The following is a 20,403-nucleotide window of genomic DNA, read 5'->3' on the forward strand; positions in this document are numbered from 1 at the left end:
TTTTTTTTTTTTTTTTTTTTTTTTTTTTTTTTTTTTTTTTTTTTTTTTTTTTTTTTTTTGCGTTCCAGGATTTTAGCTCCTACTATGTACATATTCTTCGCCTCTGCCATTCCTGTCATTGCCTTCGGGGAGCAATTTAGTAGGGATACAGGTGTGTCTTTTCCTTTGCAATGAAGATAAGAAACAGTAGCCTTCTATTTTTCTTGTCTTTCATTTCTATATGCTGGAAATGGGGTTCTTATTTCAACCTTTTTTTCCTTCAAATCCTGATCCTGTTTAGGTGGAAGACTGAGCACAGTGGAATCATTAGCCTCAACCGCGATTTGTGGAATTATCCACTCGATATTTGGGGGACAGCCTTTGCTGATTTTAGGAGTGGCAGAACCAACAGTTATAATGTACACTTACTTGTACGGTTTCAGCAAAGGCCGGCCGGATTTAGGAGCCGAGCTCTTTTTAGCCTGGGCTGGATGGTGAGTGAATTAGTTTTCCACATACTATCGTCTTCTCTCCATGTCTGGGCGGAATTTTGGATTATTCTTACTTTCTTCGTATGATGTCTGTCGTAGGGTTTGCATTTGGTCGGGATTCTTCTTGATTCTCCTTGCAATCTTTAATGCTTGCGACATTATCACCAAATTTACAAGAGTTGCGGGGGAACTGTTTGGCATGCTTATTGCTGTTCTTTTCTTCCAAGAGGCAATAAAGGTATTATTGATTGGCATTTATTACAAAAGGAGTTGGAGAAGATACTAAATAGCCTAATCGCAGGGATTGATCAGCGAGTTCAAGGCTCCCAAATCAGAAAATCCAGAGCCATTGGACTTAAAATTTGAATGGTTGTATGCAAATGGGTTGCTTGCCATCATTTTTGCCAACGGGGTACTCTTTTCAGCCCTGAAAAGCAGACATGCGAGATCGTGGAAATATGGCACTGGTATAAAGTCGATTTAGAGACCTAACATCTGCAAAATATATAGTTAAATTCAAGAACGTTCTTACTTGTTTGATACCTCGGAATGCAGGCTGGTTTCGCAGTTTCATTGCAGAGTATGGGGTTCCACTTGTGATCGTGTTATGGACAGCATTATCTTATGGAGTCCCCAGCAAAGCTCCAGATGGAGTTCCGAGGAGACTCTTTTGTCCATTACCTTGGGAGCCGGCTTCAATGTACCATTGGACTGTAGCCAAGGTGAGGTTTCTTTTCTACATTAAACTTTATTCCCATTTCCCTCAGTTGTCAAGTATGAAAGGTCATAAACTTTTGGGTAATCATCGCTTTATTTTGTTCATAATTCAATTCATTTACTAATACCAACGAATGGAAATTAAAAATCCACTTGACATGCCCCATTCGCAGGACATGGGGAAGGTTCCAATGATTTACATCCTTGCTGCTGCTTTGCCAGCCCTGATGATAGCAGGCCTTTACTTTTTTGACCATAGTGTTGCATCACAAATGGCGCAGCAGAAAGAGTTTAATCTTCAAAAACCATCTGCATATCATTATGATGTCTTCTTGCTCGGGATTATGGTAAATATTTGCTACAACTTGATTTCCTTCGTATATGTGCTTATCCTTTTACCAAATCATGTTCTCTCGCCAGGATCATGAACTGATGTTTTTTCTTTTTTTTTTTGTTAGACTTTGATTTGTGGATTGCTGGGACTACCTCCTTCTAATGGTGTCCTCCCACAGTCCCCAATGCACACCAAGAGTCTCGCAGTGCTTAAACGGCAGGTGTGTAGGCATCACATGCCAACAAAGTTCACAAGTAGTATTCGATATTCAGATCTGCTGCTGTTGAGTGACAGTAAATGAGAAATCTCGTTTGATTTGATTCGAAAAATGATATATATTGATAGAAATATCTAAAGTGTTTCAAATATGAAAACTGAAAAACCTTTGAGATCACTTTACTCTCTCAAGACGATAGATTTCTTGTGTGTATCATACTCTCATCTCAAGACCCACCATTCTCTTGGAGCCTTACAGTTCTACCTCATTTGCAGATAATACGAAAAAAAATGGTAAAGAGTGCAAAGGAATGTATAAAACTAAAAGCAAGCAACTCTGAAGTTTATGGAAAGATGCAGGCTGCGTTCACTGAAATAGACGCATCTCCAACTGTAATGCTCTAACCTCGTAGTCTCCCTTTTTTCTAACTCCAAGATTTGGTTACCTCATGCACCTTGTTTGCTCTTATTGCAGCCTAAAGAGCTTGAGACCTTGACGAAGGCAGTAATGAGTGCTGATGACAGTGATCACAAGGGAAAATTCGACGCCGAGAAAAATATAGATCCTTATTTGCCTGTTTGTGTGAACGAACAAAGGATGAGCAACTTGCTGCAGTCCTTCCTTGTGGCCGCATCAATATTTGCTGTCCCTATAATGAGAATGATACCCACTTCAGTTCTTTGGGGATACTTTGCTTACATGGCCATTGATAGTCTCCCAGGGAATCAGTTCTGGGAAAGGTTGTTGTTACTGTTTATCACACCGAGTCGGCGTTTCAAGTAAGTTTACCTAACTTTAGTCCGCTTGTTCTATCGTTTAGAAGAATTATTAACCGCCATGCTTTATAGCTTATTTATTTGGATTCTCTACCATATACTTAATATTGTGTTTGTTCTTCGTGTCCTACAGGGTCTTGGAGGGGTCTCATTTATCATTCGTTGAAACCGTGCCATTCAAAATCATTGCGTCGTTTACTCTCCTTCAGTTAGCATATTTCTTGTTGTGCTTTGGGATAACGTGGATACCTGTAGCTGGGATCCTGTTCCCACTGCCATTTTTCCTCCTCATTAGCATAAGAGAGCATGTGCTCCCCAAATTCTTCCAGCATAACCATCTTCAAGAGCTAGATGCCTCAGAGTATGAGGAGATTGCCGGAGCTCCACATCGGAACCTCACAGTTACGGTTAGCTTTAACGTTTTTTACAATCATGGATCATTAATCAACCTTGAGTTTAAGTTCGGCTTGAAATGAAATGGCCATCGACAAACATATGAAGAAGATTTGGCTCAGCATATTTATTTCGATACGGGTAGGAAAAGAACCCAACTTAGTATTATTAAAAAAATAGAAAAATTAGAACTCAGTCAACCTTGTGCCAAAGATCTTACCATTTCCGAAACTGCAGTTACATCTCTTTTTTATTTCTATTCCAGAGTTTTTATGTGTTTCCACGCCCCTTTGAGACCCGAAAAAATGAACAACATGTTGAATTTTTGCTTCTAATGTCTGCCCAGGATAAGGAGATACGACCCGATTCAATTGCGGGCGAGAGTAACGAAGAATACTATGACGCCGAGATCTTAGATGAGATGACAACTCATAGAGGAGAACTAAAGCTTAGAACTGCAAGTTACAACGAAGAAAAGTTATTTCAGGTTAGAAACTAAAATCCCCTGCCTCTTATAACTACTTCTTACCGATCATTTCATCCTTTGACTTAGCCTTGGCTCACATCATTTGGCATTTGAATTTCAGGTTCATCCTGAAAGTTCAACTCGAACACAGTGAAGCATTTGGAGATTAATAGGATACGAGAGTGTTTGATCGAGCTCGATACAACAACGATTACGACGATCAATTACGATCAATACCAAAGAATATGGGGAAAGACATTTTCTTCTCATATAGTGGCTGCTAACTTGAGGAATACATGAAATTTTTACATAAACCCATTCGGGATTATAAGTACACATGAAAGAAAGGAAGATATTGGAGAAGATTCAATTCAAGGTTTTAAGACAAACATTTATTTACAATTGGAAAAGTTTCTAGAGAATCTCCCATCCTTTTAGTCAATTCATTTTATTTGATTATTGACAACAAAATAGTGAGGTGTGACAATGGTGGGGATTGGTTCATGAGATGCTTAAGAAAGAGAGAATGGTCTTTTTTTGACACTTCTATACTTGCTTTGCTGCGAGGAACTCGATGTGTGTAAATCTGATGTAACTTTTTTTTTTGTGATTATTTAGCCTTTCAAACTTCAAAAAATAATAATAGAATTCCAAACTTTATCAAGTCTTTAATAATTTTAAATATCAGTTGGCAATTTTAAATTTTAAGATTTTTTTTTTCAAATAGACCTGAAATGGATTGAGAAATGATTTTGGAAAGGGTTCAAAGATATGAAAAAGAGTCTTTCTTTCAAGGGTTAAAAAAAAGAGCATCATTCCTTGTTCTTTTGAGTTGGCCTCTCCGAGTTAGCTGAATCCAAATATGCATACACAAACACTAGTAAATCTGTTGAAAAAGACAAATGGAATTGAATTTCAACTCATAAGGAAAGAAGGTTCGATACGTTTAATAAAGTTATCTTTTTCGTTGAAATGGGATGGTGTTCAAACTCCGAAAATGCAATCTAGACAGTAAGCCTTCCCTTTTATGACTCGACTGACTCTAAAGGTCAATCCCCTCAAAGCATGATGTAAATCTATTCATTTGTCTTGACTGGACTGACTCTAAAGGTCAATCTCCTCAAAGCATGTTGTACATTCACACATTCGTCTTGACTAAATAGTCGAATCTATCTTTCAACTATTCTTTTCTCCGCTAAAGACCCCTTCTCAATAATGTAACCAATTATACTAGTTTAGTCGACTTGAAAAATAGTAAATATATATATATATATATATAGCGCGCTTTAATGTCACACCCGAGCTGGGCCAAGATTGTTTTTTGGGCCGGACATGATTGGGCTTCATTGGCCTTTAAATCAAGCTTATGAAGACGAACATTATCCTACCACTATTTAACAAGTATATGATTTTTTTTTTTTTTTAACGAAATAAAAATTTTCAAATATTTTTTAAAAATATCTTCCTCGTAAAAATAATAAAAATAATAAAAATTAATTAATCAAACATACTCAACTCTAAAAATATATATATATATTAATAACGAAAATAAATTCAAGATCAATATCGGAGGCAATTGAATAATAAAACATGGTATAATTTATTTAATGATATTAAATCAAATGTCGAAAAATTTTTACGATTTAAATTTTCATCTTATGGTTTTTTATTTATAATTCAAAGAAACAGCTATGTTATTGGAATGTAAATAAGAAACTAAATATTAGGACCACTGAATATAATTAAATTAAACTTTTTTTTTACTCTCTTCCAAAAGAATTCTCAGCCAGACTTGCTCCGAAGCAGTTGGTTCGGCCATAAATGGCTACACGTGCAATTGCCCTACGTCATTTTCCATATCCTTTTTAGTTGCTTTAAGTCATCGCCGCTGAGAGCCGTGGCCCGGTGGGCAGTGATCTTCTGGTCCGCCGCCGTCATTTCCGACCAAGTTCAATCTGGAAATGGATATTGCAAAGTTAGGTTGAAGATTGTGTCTTCGCTAATTTAGAAAATGGATATAAACTAATTTAGAAAATGATTTTGAGTTTTATAACGTCTACCAATCTCTAACACCAACGCAAATCAAGACCGAATCCACCTCATTGATCTTAACAAGAGGCCAAGGCTGATCTTAACAAGAGGTTGAGGTCAGGTTGGACCTCTAAAGAGGCATCATCTCGTAGTGTCCATGTTTGATTTTATTTCGTTCACTTTTAACCTAATTCGCCACTTTTTTTTTATCTAATTTAGAGCCGCTAGTAGCTTGAGATAGGAGAAAAACATTTAGATTAATAGTAATAACTACTCTAATGTCACTTAACTATAGTTCTTAAAAAAATAACACGACAGTGTTAGGGAAATGCATCTTTCTTACACGTGTCGACGCTAAGGCTAAAATTTTGTTAGTCTTTATCTTCGAAATAGGCATATTTAAACACCTATCTAATTAGCTAGTATAATAAATAATAATTTAAAAAAATATCGAAACCAGGCAGTACTAAGCTTCTCGTCTAGGCACCAAGGTAAATATCATACCTAAAATGAGTTGTTGTCTGTCCTGTTATCTCTACCTAGCTATCTCACCTAATTCGGACACAGTAGCGCACTTGTCATGTTGATCGTGATGTGTTCATTCTACCAAACTAAAAGATAAAAAAAAACACATTTTTTTAATTTAACAAATATATATATATATATATAATAAAAATGAATAATTTTGATAATTTTAAAAATTTAATAAGATAAAAATGGAGGTAACGCTTTAATACGGTAATATACGATAGAGGATTTTACAAGTAGGCCTAACATCTTATCTTGAAACAACCTTAATTAATGCGACACGGACACGTGGGTAGTCGCATCACCGCTAGATCTAACCAACGAAATCACGTCGGTTAGCTTATAACTTGCAAGTCATAAAAAGGCCTTAATGGGCCCAACTCAGCCTGTTCAGATCTATCCCGAAAACGTCAAATGATTTTCGAGGCCCCCACCGACTTTGGGCCCATAGGCCCAATAGTTCCGCCCCTCACCTGACAGCCGCCATTATTGGGATCCCCGAACCTGCCCACCCTCTCCCCTCCTGTCATTGCCTTTAATAAATACTTTTTTATATTATTAAAAAATTAATAATATTGTTTTTCTGGGAGGAAAAATAAAAATATAAAAATATAAAAATAAAATAGTCGGTGGTGAGAGAAGGACATTTGTACTCGAAATTGAAATAAATAAATGCATGCATGTGTGGGGATACCAAATCCACACTAAAGGTACATTAGAATTAATTCTTTTTTATTTTAATTATATTTTATTTATTATAATAATTGTTAATTCATTTAGTTATTTAAAAAAATAAAATAAAAAAACAAAATGGGGTTGTAAACGATTTCTATTTTTTGTGATTTTTTCTCTTATATAATTAATATTAATATTTTAATATTGGTTATGAAGTCATCGAATTTGAACATTAATATCGACTCTGACTCAGTTTTTTCTGTGCGAAATTAGGATTTCGATTTTTATATGTTTTTTTCTGTCTAAATTCAAGTTTGAGTACTGCCATGGGTCGTCCATCGCTAACCATTCTATTAACTAAATTTTATATTTAATAAATTTATAAAATAAAAAAAGTTAATTAATTCAAATTTAGGGTTGGAGGAGTGTGACGTGGGAAGGTGAAACCCGACCCGGCTCACTTCGAGAAGGTAAATTGTGCAACTAAATGAAGAGGCCCACGTGTACTTGCAGAGAAGGCCCAGTAGGAAGCAGCCACGAACTTATGGTGCGCTCAGGCTCATGGGATTCTGTCACTTCTGGGCCCCACCACTCCTCGTGCTATGTTCCTTGGCTTTTCTTTAACCCCGGTTCAGATCTCACCCTCTTCATTTTCTCAGTTTTGAAATTCAGCTTAATACTAAGTTTTAATCATTTTTATACCCTCAAATATCGAATAAAGATTGTGAGCTTCGAAGGTGTAGTAAAAAAGTGACTAAAGTGTCTAATAAAGAGTTTACTTTATTCAAACACTCTAGAGAAAGGAGTTGAGTCTCGATTAAAGGGAGACTGTTCGAGAACTCCATAAGTCTAACGGGAGGCGATGAATACTATATTTATTAGTATGAGGGCTTTTGGGGAACTCCAAAACAAAGTCATGAGAGCTTAGGCTCAAAGTAAACAATATCATACCATTGTGGAGAGTCGTGGTTCCTAATAGTAATAATAGTCGACGTAAAACATAATTATACGTTATGACTATTTGCATAAATCATGACATTTTTTTATATGAAAACAAAATAGGATGAATGGTACAAAAGAAGGAGAGGATTACAAACAAATTAGCATTTTTTGTTTATGATTTTTGCTATATTTAGAAGGACGATAACTAGAGCTAAATTCATATCAATAACACTACCGATATCAAAATAAGAGTTAGTGTTCTTAGTTTTTTTTTACCTATATGAATTATTATCTATTATTTTTTGTCAGATTGATATCGAGGTGAATTATATCGGATATCGAATATCGTAAAATTGGTACAAAGCTTTTATATTTTATGAATGATGTTTGGTCATTTTTTGCCACATTTGTGTGAAAGATATTAGATGAATCATTTTAAAATAAATTAAATAATATTATCTTAATATATCAAACTTCTCACTCGTAAATAATAATATTTTATTTTCTAAAATCCGAACTTTTAAAATTTTAATTTAGATATTAATTTTTTTAAGAGGATAATTTAAATTTATCAAATTATGGTAAATGATCCTAAAAATACGTCATTTTTACCAAATATATAAAAACTTGCTTTTATTATTCCAATGTCATTTTAATTTGACTAATAATTCAAATATATATATATTTTAATTTATTAAACAAAAAATAAAATATAAATATATATAAAAAAAAATTAAAAGTCATATTGTATCTTCAAATATTCAACAATTTTAATTTTTAATTTGTAATTTTTTACTATTTAGCGAAACGAAAAGTGAAAACGACATATTCCTCAGATAATGCTCAATGGCAAATTCCGTAATTCTCCCCCAACCATAAGGGCTTCCTTGTATCCTTCCTTCCATATAGCCTCCCTCTCCTCCTCCCCTCCGCTCTCAGCCATCTCTCCTCCCTATCTCTCTCCCAACAAACACATTCACAATGCAGACCGCCGCCGTCATCTTCTTCTCGGTGCTTCTCTCCGCCGCCGCCTTCCATCCCGCTCTCGCCCTCGTCGATGGTAAGCCCTTACTCTCCGAGCACTACACTCGCCAGAATATTGCATTACTTCTTCTTCGATTCACATCCCTCCCTTCCTTCTGGCCGATGAACCATCGGTTCTATTTATAAAATAATAATAAATAAATAAATAAATTCGAATTTACAATGTTTTTTTTTTGGAATATAAATTAATAACGCCCAGTCCATCAGTACTGAGAGTCCGGTTGGTCACGTGATAGCGAAATATCTAAAACTAGAAACTGACACGTCAAGGTTTTGATGCTAATTCATTCTTTGGACGGCTCAGATTGAGTAATGACGTGGGCCCCACTGCTCCGCTGGCGCCTTATAAGCTGATGGGCAATGGAATCCCCACATGGTTACCTAATTAATTTATTTTTTTAAACCATTTAAATTCCAACACTTTAATACTCAATTATATTTAAATATTTAACGGCTCTAGATTGATTTTTACGTGTTAAAAGTATATATATTTTATTTAAAATTAAAAAATAATTAAAATTGGGTAAGAAAAGTAATAAAAATGATTTTTTATTATTTTTTTATTTGAAGGGTATTTGCCGAATGGCGATTTTGAGAGGGGACCAAAGGCGTCGGAAATGAACGGCACTGTGGTGAAAGGGCAGTTTGCGATACCGGCGTGGGAAATTTCAGGGTTCGTTGAGTACATAAAATCCGGTCAGAAACAAGGCGACATGTTGCTGGTGGTGCCGGAGGGGGCGTTCGCCGTCCGGCTAGGGAACGAGGCGTCGATCAAACAGAAGATCAAAGTGGTTAAAGGAGTTTACTATTCCATAACGTTCAGCGCCGCCCGTACCTGCGCTCAAGAGGAGCGGCTGAACATCTCCGTCGCGCCGGACTGGGGGGTTCTGCCGATGCAAACTCTTTACAACAGCAACGGGTGGGACCTGTACGCTTGGGCCTTCCAAGCCACGACGGACGAGGTGGTTATTCTGATCCATAACCCTGGCGAGGAGGAAGACCCGGCTTGTGGCCCCCTCATCGACGCCATTGCCATTAAGACTCTCTACCCTCCCAAGGCCTCTAATGGTGAGTTTTAAAATATAATTCATTTTAATTATTTAAAATAAGAAGCATATACAATAAATTAATTCCGAGAAGTTTATAATACCCTAATATTAATACTCTTAAAACTTTAGAAAAAAAAAATAGTTTTAAAATTCTTAATTATTCCAGTGATATTTTAAATTTTCTTTTTTTTTTTATAAATAAAGATATATATTTTTTTATTTTTTATAAAAATTTAAAGATATTAGTGAAATATTAAAAGTTTAAAGCTATAAATTATTAATGATTTCTATTAATTAATTGTTTTTAAAAAGATTTTAAGATAATATTAAAATATTTTAAAATTTAATAATATTTTTTAGATAAAAGACATTAATCCATTTTAAATACAAAATTAAAGGTTGAAAATTAAGTTTATAAGATAAAGTTCTACCCATCCTTTATTTACTTTATTTATCTACTAGCAACCAAATTAAAAATTGAAAATAAATAATTAAAAAAACAAGTTTATTTATTTATTTATTTATTGTTATAACTAATAAAGTAGTTGCTTGAATCCATTAACTGTGCAAGCATGTGGGCAGTGTTCATTGATTATTCCAGGCTGTTCTTAATTACACTTGTTCTGTTCATATCATTCCTTTTTTGTCCTCATATGTTATTGCCTGTGTTAGTCGTACATTATTGGATGTGATATTATCTACTTTGAGCATATGCTTGTAACTTTATTTTGAACAGACCTTGAACCAATGGATATAGTGTTTAACTAGCATGGTATTAGAGTCGTGTCTTAAAATTAATCATATCAATAGAAAAGAGTTGATGCTTGATTAAGGAGAGGAGTAATTTGTTCGAGAAAAAATGTTGGATGAAAGTTTCACATCAAATCATAAATTTATAATAAAAGAATATTATCTCTGACTGAAAAGTACAAAATAATGCTCAAAAGTTTGCTAATAGAATCTCTGTTTTTAGATTTTAAAATTTTCCCGAAGTAATATCGGAGTGTTGCAATCCACAGATAATCTGGTGAAGAACGGCGATTTCGAAATCGGTCCATACGTGTTCCCCAACGCATCGTCGGGAGTTTTGGTCCCACCCAACATCGAAGACGACCACTCTCCGATCCCCGGCTGGATGGTGGAGTCTCTCAAGGCCGTTAAATACATCGATTCCGATCACTTCTCCGTCCCCAGCGGGAAGCGCGCCGTCGAGCTCGTCGCCGGAAAAGAAAGCGCAATAGCTCAGGTCGTCCGTACGGTTCCGGGGAGAATATACATCCTTTCGTTTGTTGTCGGCGATGCGAGCAACTCGTGCGAAGGATCCATGGTCGTCGAAGCGTTCGCCGGTAAAAACACTCTGAAAGTGCCGTACCAGTCAAAAGGCAACGGCGGATCGAAACCGGCGGCGCTGAAATTCGTGGCGGAGTCGAAAAGAACACGTATTATGTTCCTGAGCACATTCTACACCATGCGAAGCGATGATTTCTCGTCGCTGTGTGGGCCGGTGCTCGATAAGGTGAAATTGTTGAGCGTTCGAGGAAGAAAATAATAATTTATAAATATATATATATATATATATAGATATTTATATACGATATATAATTAATGATTTTCTATGCGGATAGGGCTTTTCTACATAATAGTGTGATTTTAAGGGGGGACCATTTTTCTGTAATTGTGATGTGCTAAAAAATCGAGTTAAATCGATTTTTCTCTTACTGTTTAATGAATTACAATTTCCATTTTTCATTTAAAATTTTTTTCTTTCCTTTATTTTTTTAATTACAAAATAACATTTTAAACCTTTTTTTTAATATAAAATTATAATAAATATTCCTTTGAAAAGCTCTTTTCTATAAAAATGAAATTTTAAATTTATAATTATTAGGTTTTTTTTTTTTTTGGAAATTAAAATCATCCGTTAAAATAAGATTAATAGGTTAAAAATGACGGTAACTGTCCAAGTCCATAGTTAAATACTTTCATATTTGAGTTTTAGGCTTTTACCTTCTAGGCTTCAGTTTACCCCATCCAATCGAGGTAGGATCTCACAATCCACCCCCTTCAGCATTCTCACTATGTTCCCTTCTCCGATTGATGTTAAACCCCCAATCCGGCCTTTTGGGCTTTCGCTCAAGGTTTTACAATGCATCCAAGCCCACTACTAGCTGATATTGTCCCACTACTAGCTGATATTGTCTTTCTCGCTCTCTCCAATCGATGTGGGACCTCTCAATCTACTCCTTCCAGGGCCCAATGTTCTTGTTGGCACACCGTATCATGTCCACCCCCTTTCGAGGCTCAGCCTCCTCTTTGGCACAACTGTCAATTTGATATCATTTGTAACAGCCCAAGCTCACCGCCTGTAGATATTGTCATTTTTTTGGTTATCCCTTATGGACTTCCCTTCAAGGTTATAAAACCATTAGTTAGGAAAAGGTTTCCACACCTTCATATAAATTTTCCTCTCCAACCAATGTGGGATCTCAGTCGATAAAAAAAAAAAACTCTTGTTTCATCAATGGGGAGCTTGCACGATGGGTTTAAAAATGGGGAAAAAGGTTAAAATTCAAAGCCCAAGTTACTTGGCCCAGACTCAATTTTGGCGGGTGGCTGCCCAGGCCCAGTCCCAGGCCCAAATAACACAACATTCCACGCGTCAACAATATCGTCGCCACGTGTAGGGCTGAAATTCAAGCGGACTTTTGAAGCGGGAGTTCAATCCAAGGGTGGAGAAAATCGCGTCGAATAAAAGTCGAACCCCTTCCCATCACGCGGGGTATAAAATGCCTCCCACGACCGTCGTTTACACTGTGCTTGCGTTCTGCTTTCCATTGCCGACCTCTGTTCATCTAAATTTCTACGCAGTTCTCTTCATTCCTTCATTCTCAGGTGCAGATACTCATTGTCAATGGTAAGATTTCTTTTCTCTGCTTTCTCTTTCAGTCTAGTATTCGACATTTTCGATGCTTCTACTTAATTTTGGTTTCATTCCTTCGCTCAGGCGCTGCCGAGTCAGGCCACCGTAGATTACCCTAGCTTCAAGCTTGTAATAGTCGGAGACGGTGGAACAGGTATGGAGATAGATTTTTCTGTTTCGTTTTCTTGATGTCTTTTCATGCTCAATTTGCCATGGTATTTTGCATGCATAGCTATAGGAACTAGAACTATCTGATGCTGCTCCTCAGGTTTTACTGAATCCAGTCTTCTTTAGCGGAATAGAATTTGTATTATTTCTCCGTTCGTAGCGTATGAATTCAATCGGAGATGTTGCCAATACAGGTTACTGGACTAGGCTTCTGTTGGAAGGCGTTTCAATGTTTCATGTGTATTGTGATTAGGATCTATGCCTTACTCTGTTTACAATATTTGTTCATTGCAATGATGTTATTAACCTCTAACGGAGGAGTGTGTCCTGATCCAGGGAAGACAACCTTTGTTAAACGTCATATAACTGGAGAGTTCGAGAAGAAATATGAACGTAAGAATGAATTATGTGGTTGATTATTTTTCGTCGTTTAATAAATGATATTTGTAAGGTTGAAGCACTACTAATATTTGTCCTGATTTGATTATGTATAGCGACAATCGGAGTTGAAGTTCATCCACTGGACTTCTTTACGAACTATGGAAAGATAAGGTTTTACTGCTGGGACACCGCTGGTCAGGAGAAGTTTGGTGGACTTAGAGATGGTTACTAGTAAGTGTTAATGTGTAATTTCAAATGTGTTCCGATCACGGCAATGATTTAATCTGAATATGCTGGTATATATTATTGAAGCGGTGTTCTTCCGTGTAGTTTGTTCATTTGTGCTGTGTTCAACCTGGTTTACTAGTACAGAAGTCTTAAGCATCTATCTGCTCTTCTGTATAGAAAGCATGCTTTATAACTTAGTCTTGGCTCTTTGATACTTTAGATCATGTAATCGATTTTTTTTTTCTAATTTTATTCATTTTGTTACACGAACACGAGGAAAAATATTATAGAAAATTACATTTGTTCTTTATTAATCAAGTGTTTGGTGAACACTTTTAGGTTTGAATTGATTTGTTCTAAAATTTTGTATAAATATTGCAAGTCCGTTACTGAACTATTGTGACAAAGACATTGTTTTACTATGATATTATGCGTCCAGCTTTAACTTCTCTTTGCATGCTCACAAGCTCTGGAGAACAGAAGTATTTCTTATCTTATCAACCTTTTCATATGGTATTTTTAATATTTTTTTATCGTTAGACTGAAATGTTGAATCTATAGTTTACTGTTGCAATATGTTCGAACATAGATACAATGTAGTTTTCAAATTACCTTCAGTTCTCTTAGAATTTGATAGGCGCTGTGACTTTGATTAATTGATTCATTTTCCATGTCTGTCCTACATTTATATTAATTATTACTTGCTTTGTACTTTTTTTTCTTTTGGAATTCAGTATTCATGGACAGTGTGCCATCATCATGTTCGATGTCACTGCTCGTTTAACGTACAAAAATGTCCCAACATGGCACCGAGATCTCTGCAGGTACTGTGTTTCTAACCCAAAGGCTCTGAAACACTTTGAAACTCTGGCTTTTTTATGTTAGTTTGAAATTTGTGTTTCTTACAAGGACATTTTTAAGAGGTTCCCCACTAGTGGCCTCTTGGGAAAAAAGAAAGTTACTAACAGAATGAGATTTGTTGCTTTCTATATGTACAATTGTTTTAACTTTTGATGTGTAAAATGAAGGAAAATAATTAGTGCATGAAAACAAAGTTAAAAATATAAAATAAAATGAACTTCAAAACAGAAAAGAAAAAATAACTGAACATTCGTCTATTGTGTTGTGCTGGTTATAAATTTGGCATTGCTCTGTACCTACCAGGGTTTGTGAGAACATACCCATCGTGTTGTGTGGAAACAAGGTCGATGTGAAAAACAGACAGGTTAAAGCAAAGCAGGTGACCTTCCACAGGAAGAAAAATCTCCAGTACTACGAAATCTCTGCAAAGAGTAATTACAACTTTGAGAAGCCCTTCTTGTATCTTGCTAGAAAGCTTGCTGGGTATGTTCAGTTGTTCTTATCGTTAGTTTTTTATAGTTTTGGTTGGTCTTTCCATCAGTTTCATATTAGTCTCATTGGCTGACTCTTTGACAAACAAATTCCTCTTTTATCGGAACGTGCAGGAATACGGAGCTCCACTTCGTCGAATCACCTGCCCTTGCCCCTCCTGAAGTCGAAATTAACTTGGCGGAACAAGCACAGTAAGTTACCGCTATTACCTGATAAATATTTTTAAACCTGTGCCTCCGTCACACCTGCACTTAGAATCTTGCTGGCCAATATATTTAGGTTATTGATGTGAGTTTTGGGTGTGTTCTGACATGGCTTCAAAGTCCATAGTGCTTACCATCTTCTAGCTTAGAAAGGGAAATGACGATCCATGGGAATTATTCTAGGTTGACCTTGGACTAATATCTAGGTAGAATAATTTAAATAATAAAATACATAGAGAGAATAATTTCCGACTATTATCGTATAAGTTTTCTTTAATATAGTTGGGTTTACCCAACTGACTTGTAAGAATATTTGAAGTAAGTCTAAGTCAAGTAGTTCAGACATTCACTAATGACTATTTTTGTGTTTTAGGCACGAAGCAGAGTTGGCACAAGCTGCTGCACAACCTCTTCCTGATGAAGACGACGACGCTTTTGAGTGAAGCGCTTTATCTCAACCGACTTGGCTTTGCTGCTTAGGGTTTTATGGTGTGGTTTGTGGTTGTGGTTTTCTGGAGTTTGGAAGGCCGACCTATGTGGTTCTTTATTGAGGTCGGTTGTTGGTTGTGTAATTCACTATATAATTGGACATAGTAGGTTTGGTTTGATATATTACTACTGCCATCGATTAAATTTTGATAAATGAATACCATTAGCACTTTTTGTCTTGTCAACTAAATAGGTAAAACAAATTACTCTCCGACAGCTAAAATGGTTTTGATAATTTAGTAGAAAATTTGATGCTACATTTAAGGGCAAAATATCTAAAGAGAACAATGCTAGTTCATGGTCTGTCCCAATTGATGTGGTCTTGGCTTTAGAAAAGAGAGCATGTAAATCCAGATGTCTCTGCAAAGAGGTATCGGAGCAAGGGAGCAGCAACGGCTATGCGTAAACTGTTCCCTAGCAATGCATGGCTGCAAAGAAAAACCCAAGGCAAAAGGTGATATTAAACATTTTTCTATTATGTATGTGGCAATTTTGAACAGTTGAAACAGTTGGCGAGAATCATCAATAAAATCTCAAAACTGCTTATAGGCAGGGCAAGGTATCAATCGGCTACAGATATCTATCTGGTTTAATTAAACTTGTAATTTAGTTTTTGAAAATTAAACTTGTAAATTCTACCTTCTTTAAAGTGTTCTTAATTTTCAAACTGAATTTAATGATCTAACAAAAATTGAAATGTTTTGACGAATGGAACCAAGAATAACTAATTATTTTATTATTTCAAAATAAGAACAAGAAAAGAAAAGAAATTTGAAAATTTTCTGGGTTCCGAAGGATAGGAAGATGAATATTTTTTAATAAATAATTATTTTATTATTTCAAAACAAGAAAAGGAATTTAGAATTTTTCTGGCATCAAAGGCTATGAAAATGAGTATTTTTCTGGTAGCGAAGATTAGGAAGTTGAATAATCCCTTCTAGAATCCTTTTTTCTTTTCATTTTTTTTTATTCTCCATTTACTTATCTTGTGTTTAATATCTAGTTGAATTTATTAGTTCCAAATGAATACGAGATGAAAGGTTAGTTTTGAATTTTTTTAAATAAATATTTTTCAACTTTTTGTTTCTATTTCTTTAGTTTAGTTAGGAATTCAAACGTGAAAAGTACATTAAAGAAATTTTGTTAAAAGAACGAAGATTCATACCGTTGCCCAGGGCCAATATGCTGTGGAAATTGAAAATCTTCCGGAAAGAAATGCAAGTTAGCAACCTAGTATTTTTCATTAAAAAAAGCTACGGATTAATGAACGTCATCAGCTTGAAAATGAGATATAATCAAGAACTATCTTAATATAAAATCATCATGCACCTCTCTAGAGGAGTACAATATCTGAGCGTCGCGCCTCTTTCAGAGAATGAGCCTTATCCACCATTTCCGCCTGCATTGCGTTACCAGTCAGTGTGACAAGAGTTCAATAATGGTGCCAGAAAAGCGGCATGTGTTATAATCCTAGAACATCACTGCTGCCCAACACGAGAAGAGGGGGGGAATTGAAATCACCATGTTAGATCAAATTTTAACCAAAAATGAAATCTAAATATGATAACAATAGACGATTGATGTTTACTACTTAACATACAGCATCAAGTTTGGATCATGCTTCATTTCCACGTTCAGGAAAAATTCTCTCTATTGCACCACCACCACATAGTAAAAAAAATCATGGCTAAGGATAAAATTTTACCTTAAAAGGTGCCAAAAGCAAGCCAATGCCGTTCACGTATCGGTTGACGCTTTTTGTAAAACAAAGCATCACCTTGAATCAAGACATACGATATCTAAACTCTCTAAAGAATCTAATCCATAGTCAACAGTGAGTTCTGGTGATGAGACAATACTGATCATACGATAGCTGTGAGGTTCTACATCGATTGGGGAGAAGAATGAAGGATTTTTTATAAGAATGTGGAAACTCCCTCTAGCAAACGCGTTTTAAAAATCTTGAGGAAAAGCTCGAAAGGGAAAGCCCAAAGAAGACAACATTCATACCCATAACACTGTCCCATTTGTCTATCAAACTGGACGAGACGAGATAGTGATCAAAAGATCCATTGTCGTGCTCGTCGCATCCTTGGTATTCTCCAGTGCACCCTCTCTATGAATACTACTGGAATCAGGAAAACTAAACACGCTCTGATGGTTGGATTTTTCAAGAAACCTACATATTGGCTCGCAAGAGAGCAGCAACTTATCACACGATTCTCAATGATTTCTAAGTCAACATCATTCTCGAGTAATGGACTGGGCGCCAAAGAAGTTGATTATTGTATGATTGCCTTTGAAAGGATAAAAGCCTCCTTTTAGCCTGCAAAAGTAGAAGGATGCCATATAAATTTAGAACCTACAGCTTAGGTAAGTAAGAAAGCCCTCTTTTTAGTGGTAGCCAATTTAGAAACGAACGATAAAATCTACCTTGAAACACACAATGCACAGATAAATAATAAGGTAGATCCATATTATGACATGAAACTTCAGTTCACAAACTGAGCGTAAATCGGGGTTATATTTTTATATGTTCAATGTTGTACAGCTGCATGACAATGTTTGTAGAAAAATCATGGCAATGCATTGGGCTTAAAATGAACTCCTGCCTAGAAAAATCAACTTTTTCCAATCTATCAGCCATTTTTGTATGTGTGTCAGATGTCTACAACAAAAAGGAAAGCATCTAAAGTATGATGATGAATCAGTCAAACAAGTTCCAGCACACAGATAAGATCAAGAAACATACTTCAAATCCAACATTTTCCATGAATAACATTACCGATGGCCTTATGTTTGTAGCACCAACTCAAGAATTTTGAGGAATGAAAATGCCCGAGCCTCGCTGGAATGCTTTTGTAGACCTAATTATATGGTGCACAATTATCTACTTCCAATTTATAACATGCATGACGTACAAGCATAAAATGTGTTGTGCAGTCCTAACAAAAACGATACACAAAATGAGGTGTCTAACCTCTGAGGACCAAAATGGACATGAAATATAAGAATTTCTTCAGCATCCTAGACGACTAAACTCCAAATTAGATAACAGATCCAAGGACAAAGTATGGCAAACCTATATAGTTGGGAAAAATGAGAATTCAAATGAGACCGACCATGCAACCGATGTTGCTGAAGAATTCAAACACTCTCCATGGTACATTTTTTAGGCTCTAGTTTTGAGTCTTTCCTGTAGCGGTCTTTTTCTTTCTGTAGCTCAACCAAGCATATGGGTTACTTTTGACCATAACTAACCGACAAGAAAAAGATGACACTCCTATCCATAGGAAGCTATGCATGCAAAATATAAGAATTACTTTAGTATCCTAAACGTCCAGACTCCAAATTAGATGACAGATCCAAGGACTAAGGAAACTAGAATCTCATTCAAATGAGAGCTATCACACCACCAATAACACTGCAGAATTCAAGGTCTCTCCATGATACGTTTTTTAGACTCAAGTTCTGCCTCTTTCTTGTAGCTCTCTGTTGCTTTCTGAGTCTTTACAGTAGCTTGACCAAGCACGTAGGGTGCTTTAACCATAACTAAACTCATAAGAAAAAACCGACACTCCTATGCAAAGGAAGCTGTGAATAACCTGTTACATGTTCCTAAATGGCATGACGCCTTGTTCTCCACTACGTTGAGAGTTCATACGAGCTTCAAATTGTAATCTAATCACTTAACAAATACGTCCATCAGTCAGGGGTAGGTAAAATAGATAAGCTATGTTTCAACATTCGATAACTTCAAATTCAATCTACTAAATCCACGATAGAAAAGAATTGGCATCTCAATTCTGAATGAACAAAATAGTTCCGTTATCTGTATTGAAAAGCAGCAAAACTTTACTCCTGCGATGGACAAGCAACATAATCGTTCTCGAAACAAGAAATAATAAGAAGAAGACGATGTTGAGAAGATTGTAGAACGCTTTTACTTTGGCAGTTCAAAAGAAAGTCCACACCGCCAGTCATTTGAATCAGATACTCCAACAAAAACATTTCATGTACCTATCTACTGTCCGCTCACATTGTGAATTCATACTAGCTGTAAATTGAAAGCTTATCATACCATACGTGCATCAGTATCCAGGAGGTAGTTCCTCACTAATTAAATAAGCTTGGCGACAACATTCAACATCCTCAAATTCAATCTACTTAAACCACAACTGAAGAGAATATGCATTCGATTTTGAAGGAAAACTAGTTTCAATGTTTTCATTGAGAAGCACCGAATACTTATTCATACGGTAGAAAGCAAGGCGTTCTCAAACCGATATAAGAAGAAGATGATTCTATCGTACCTGATGCGGACGATCGCCGAAATTATGCTCGTAAATTCGTTTGATTTATCCTTGATATCAAAAGCTTGTACTACTTTCGCATCGACGCCAGCACTCAGTAGAGAGTATCTCTGTTATAATTGAAATCGCAACAAAGCCTCTGTAGGATATACGCCTGAGATCGAGAAGGATACAGAGAGAAGCATAGGCGAAAAGAGTACCATGCCACCAATGCCGCTGAAGAATCCAATGAGTCTCCAATGTTCGTCTTGCTGCTTTGGAAATGCCTTCTCCATTTACGTCTGGTAACTTTGCTCGTCCTGCGCTAAATGGTCAGGCTCGGGCTACCGTAGATGGTGAGACATTTTATTTGGAAAAATGCTATATCTCCTTGTTTTCAAACCTACTTTGTTTGAGATATATATATATATATATATATATATATATATATACACACGTGCGCGCTCGGGCGGGTGATTTAAAGATGTCACTGTACAACTATTTATAATTGTGTATAGTTTCACACTAATTATCACCTATAATTTTTTAAGTGAGAGGTTGAAGTTGTGCTTAAATAAATAAAAAAATAACAAAACTTGCAAATGCCCTCGAACACGACTCTCCACAATAATATAATATTGTCCACTTTGAGTACAAGCTCTCATAGCTTTAATATGTCTCCTTTAATCGAGGTTTGACTCATTTTCTTTTTGAGTCTTAGTCATTT

At 35.9% G+C, this 20,403-nt stretch overlaps 3 protein-coding genes and 1 long non-coding RNA gene across 6 annotated transcripts in view; 3 read left to right on the top strand and 1 right to left on the bottom strand.

The window, feature by feature from the left end:
- Positions 1–3,775, top strand: part of LOC111496161 (probable boron transporter 6) — a 5,196-nt gene extending 1,421 nt beyond the window's left edge. For 2 of the 3 annotated variants that reach the window (XM_023146488.1, XM_023146489.1), the window contains 12 exons: positions 69–151; positions 281–473; positions 570–708; positions 772–937; positions 1,026–1,192; positions 1,361–1,534; positions 1,646–1,741; positions 2,014–2,130; positions 2,213–2,517; positions 2,648–2,921; positions 3,254–3,394; positions 3,495–3,775. In XM_023146488.1, the coding sequence (XP_023002256.1) occupies positions 69–151; positions 281–473; positions 570–708; positions 772–937; positions 1,026–1,192; positions 1,361–1,534; positions 1,646–1,741; positions 2,014–2,130; positions 2,213–2,517; positions 2,648–2,921; positions 3,254–3,394; positions 3,495–3,527 (1,888 nt within the window). In that variant the 3' untranslated portion in view covers positions 3,528–3,775. The remainder of the gene's footprint in view (positions 1–68; positions 152–280; positions 474–569; positions 709–771; positions 938–1,025; positions 1,193–1,360; positions 1,535–1,645; positions 1,742–2,013; positions 2,131–2,212; positions 2,518–2,647; positions 2,922–3,253; positions 3,395–3,494) is intronic. The other variant, XM_023146490.1, reaches the window with a different exon arrangement.
- A 4,679-nt stretch (positions 3,776–8,454) lies between these two features.
- LOC111496249 lies at positions 8,455–11,384 on the top strand. Its single transcript, XM_023146625.1, has 3 exons — positions 8,455–8,609; positions 9,164–9,661; positions 10,662–11,384. Exons 1-3 carry the CDS (start codon positions 8,531–8,533, stop codon positions 11,189–11,191), a joined length of 1,107 nt encoding a protein of 368 aa, XP_023002393.1. The 5' UTR covers positions 8,455–8,530; the 3' UTR covers positions 11,192–11,384.
- A 1,053-nt stretch (positions 11,385–12,437) lies between these two features.
- Positions 12,438–15,569, top strand: LOC111496316 (GTP-binding nuclear protein Ran-3-like). Its single transcript, XM_023146723.1, has 8 exons — positions 12,438–12,556; positions 12,647–12,716; positions 13,067–13,123; positions 13,225–13,342; positions 14,074–14,163; positions 14,504–14,683; positions 14,806–14,883; positions 15,269–15,569. The coding sequence occupies exons 1-8, from the start codon at positions 12,554–12,556 to the stop codon at positions 15,336–15,338; spliced, it is 666 nt and encodes a 221-aa protein (XP_023002491.1). The 5' UTR covers positions 12,438–12,553; the 3' UTR covers positions 15,339–15,569.
- Positions 15,570–15,730: 161 nt separating this feature from the next.
- On the bottom strand, positions 15,731–20,061 carry LOC111496383. The gene is made up of 6 exons (XR_002720442.1): positions 19,898–20,061; positions 19,698–19,807; positions 17,090–17,710; positions 16,714–16,783; positions 16,550–16,614; positions 15,731–15,812 (listed from the first exon to the last, which is right to left on the bottom strand). It is a non-coding gene; the product is annotated as an uncharacterized LOC111496383 (long non-coding RNA).
- Between the last annotated feature and the right edge of the window lie 342 nt (positions 20,062–20,403).

This window comes from Cucurbita maxima, unplaced genomic scaffold (genome assembly GCF_002738345.1).
Source record: "Cucurbita maxima cultivar Rimu unplaced genomic scaffold, Cmax_1.0 Cma_Scf00022, whole genome shotgun sequence".
Lineage (NCBI taxonomy): Eukaryota > Viridiplantae > Streptophyta > Magnoliopsida > Cucurbitales > Cucurbitaceae > Cucurbita > Cucurbita maxima.

Coding starts and splice junctions, on each gene's coding strand:
- LOC111496316 (XM_023146723.1), top strand. Junction 12,717..13,066: donor AGTCGGAGACGGTGGAACAG/GTATGGAGATAG, acceptor GTCCTGATCCAG/GGAAGACAACCTTTGTTAAA. Junction 13,343..14,073: donor GGACTTAGAGATGGTTACTA/GTAAGTGTTAAT, acceptor TTTGGAATTCAG/TATTCATGGACAGTGTGCCA.
- LOC111496249 (XM_023146625.1), top strand. CDS start 8,531: ATGCAGACCGCCGCCGTCATCTTCTTCTCGGTGCTTCTCTCCGCCGCC. Junction 8,610..9,163: donor CGCTCTCGCCCTCGTCGATG/GTAAGCCCTTAC, acceptor TTTTATTTGAAG/GGTATTTGCCGAATGGCGAT. Junction 9,662..10,661: donor CCCTCCCAAGGCCTCTAATG/GTGAGTTTTAAA, acceptor TGCAATCCACAG/ATAATCTGGTGAAGAACGGC.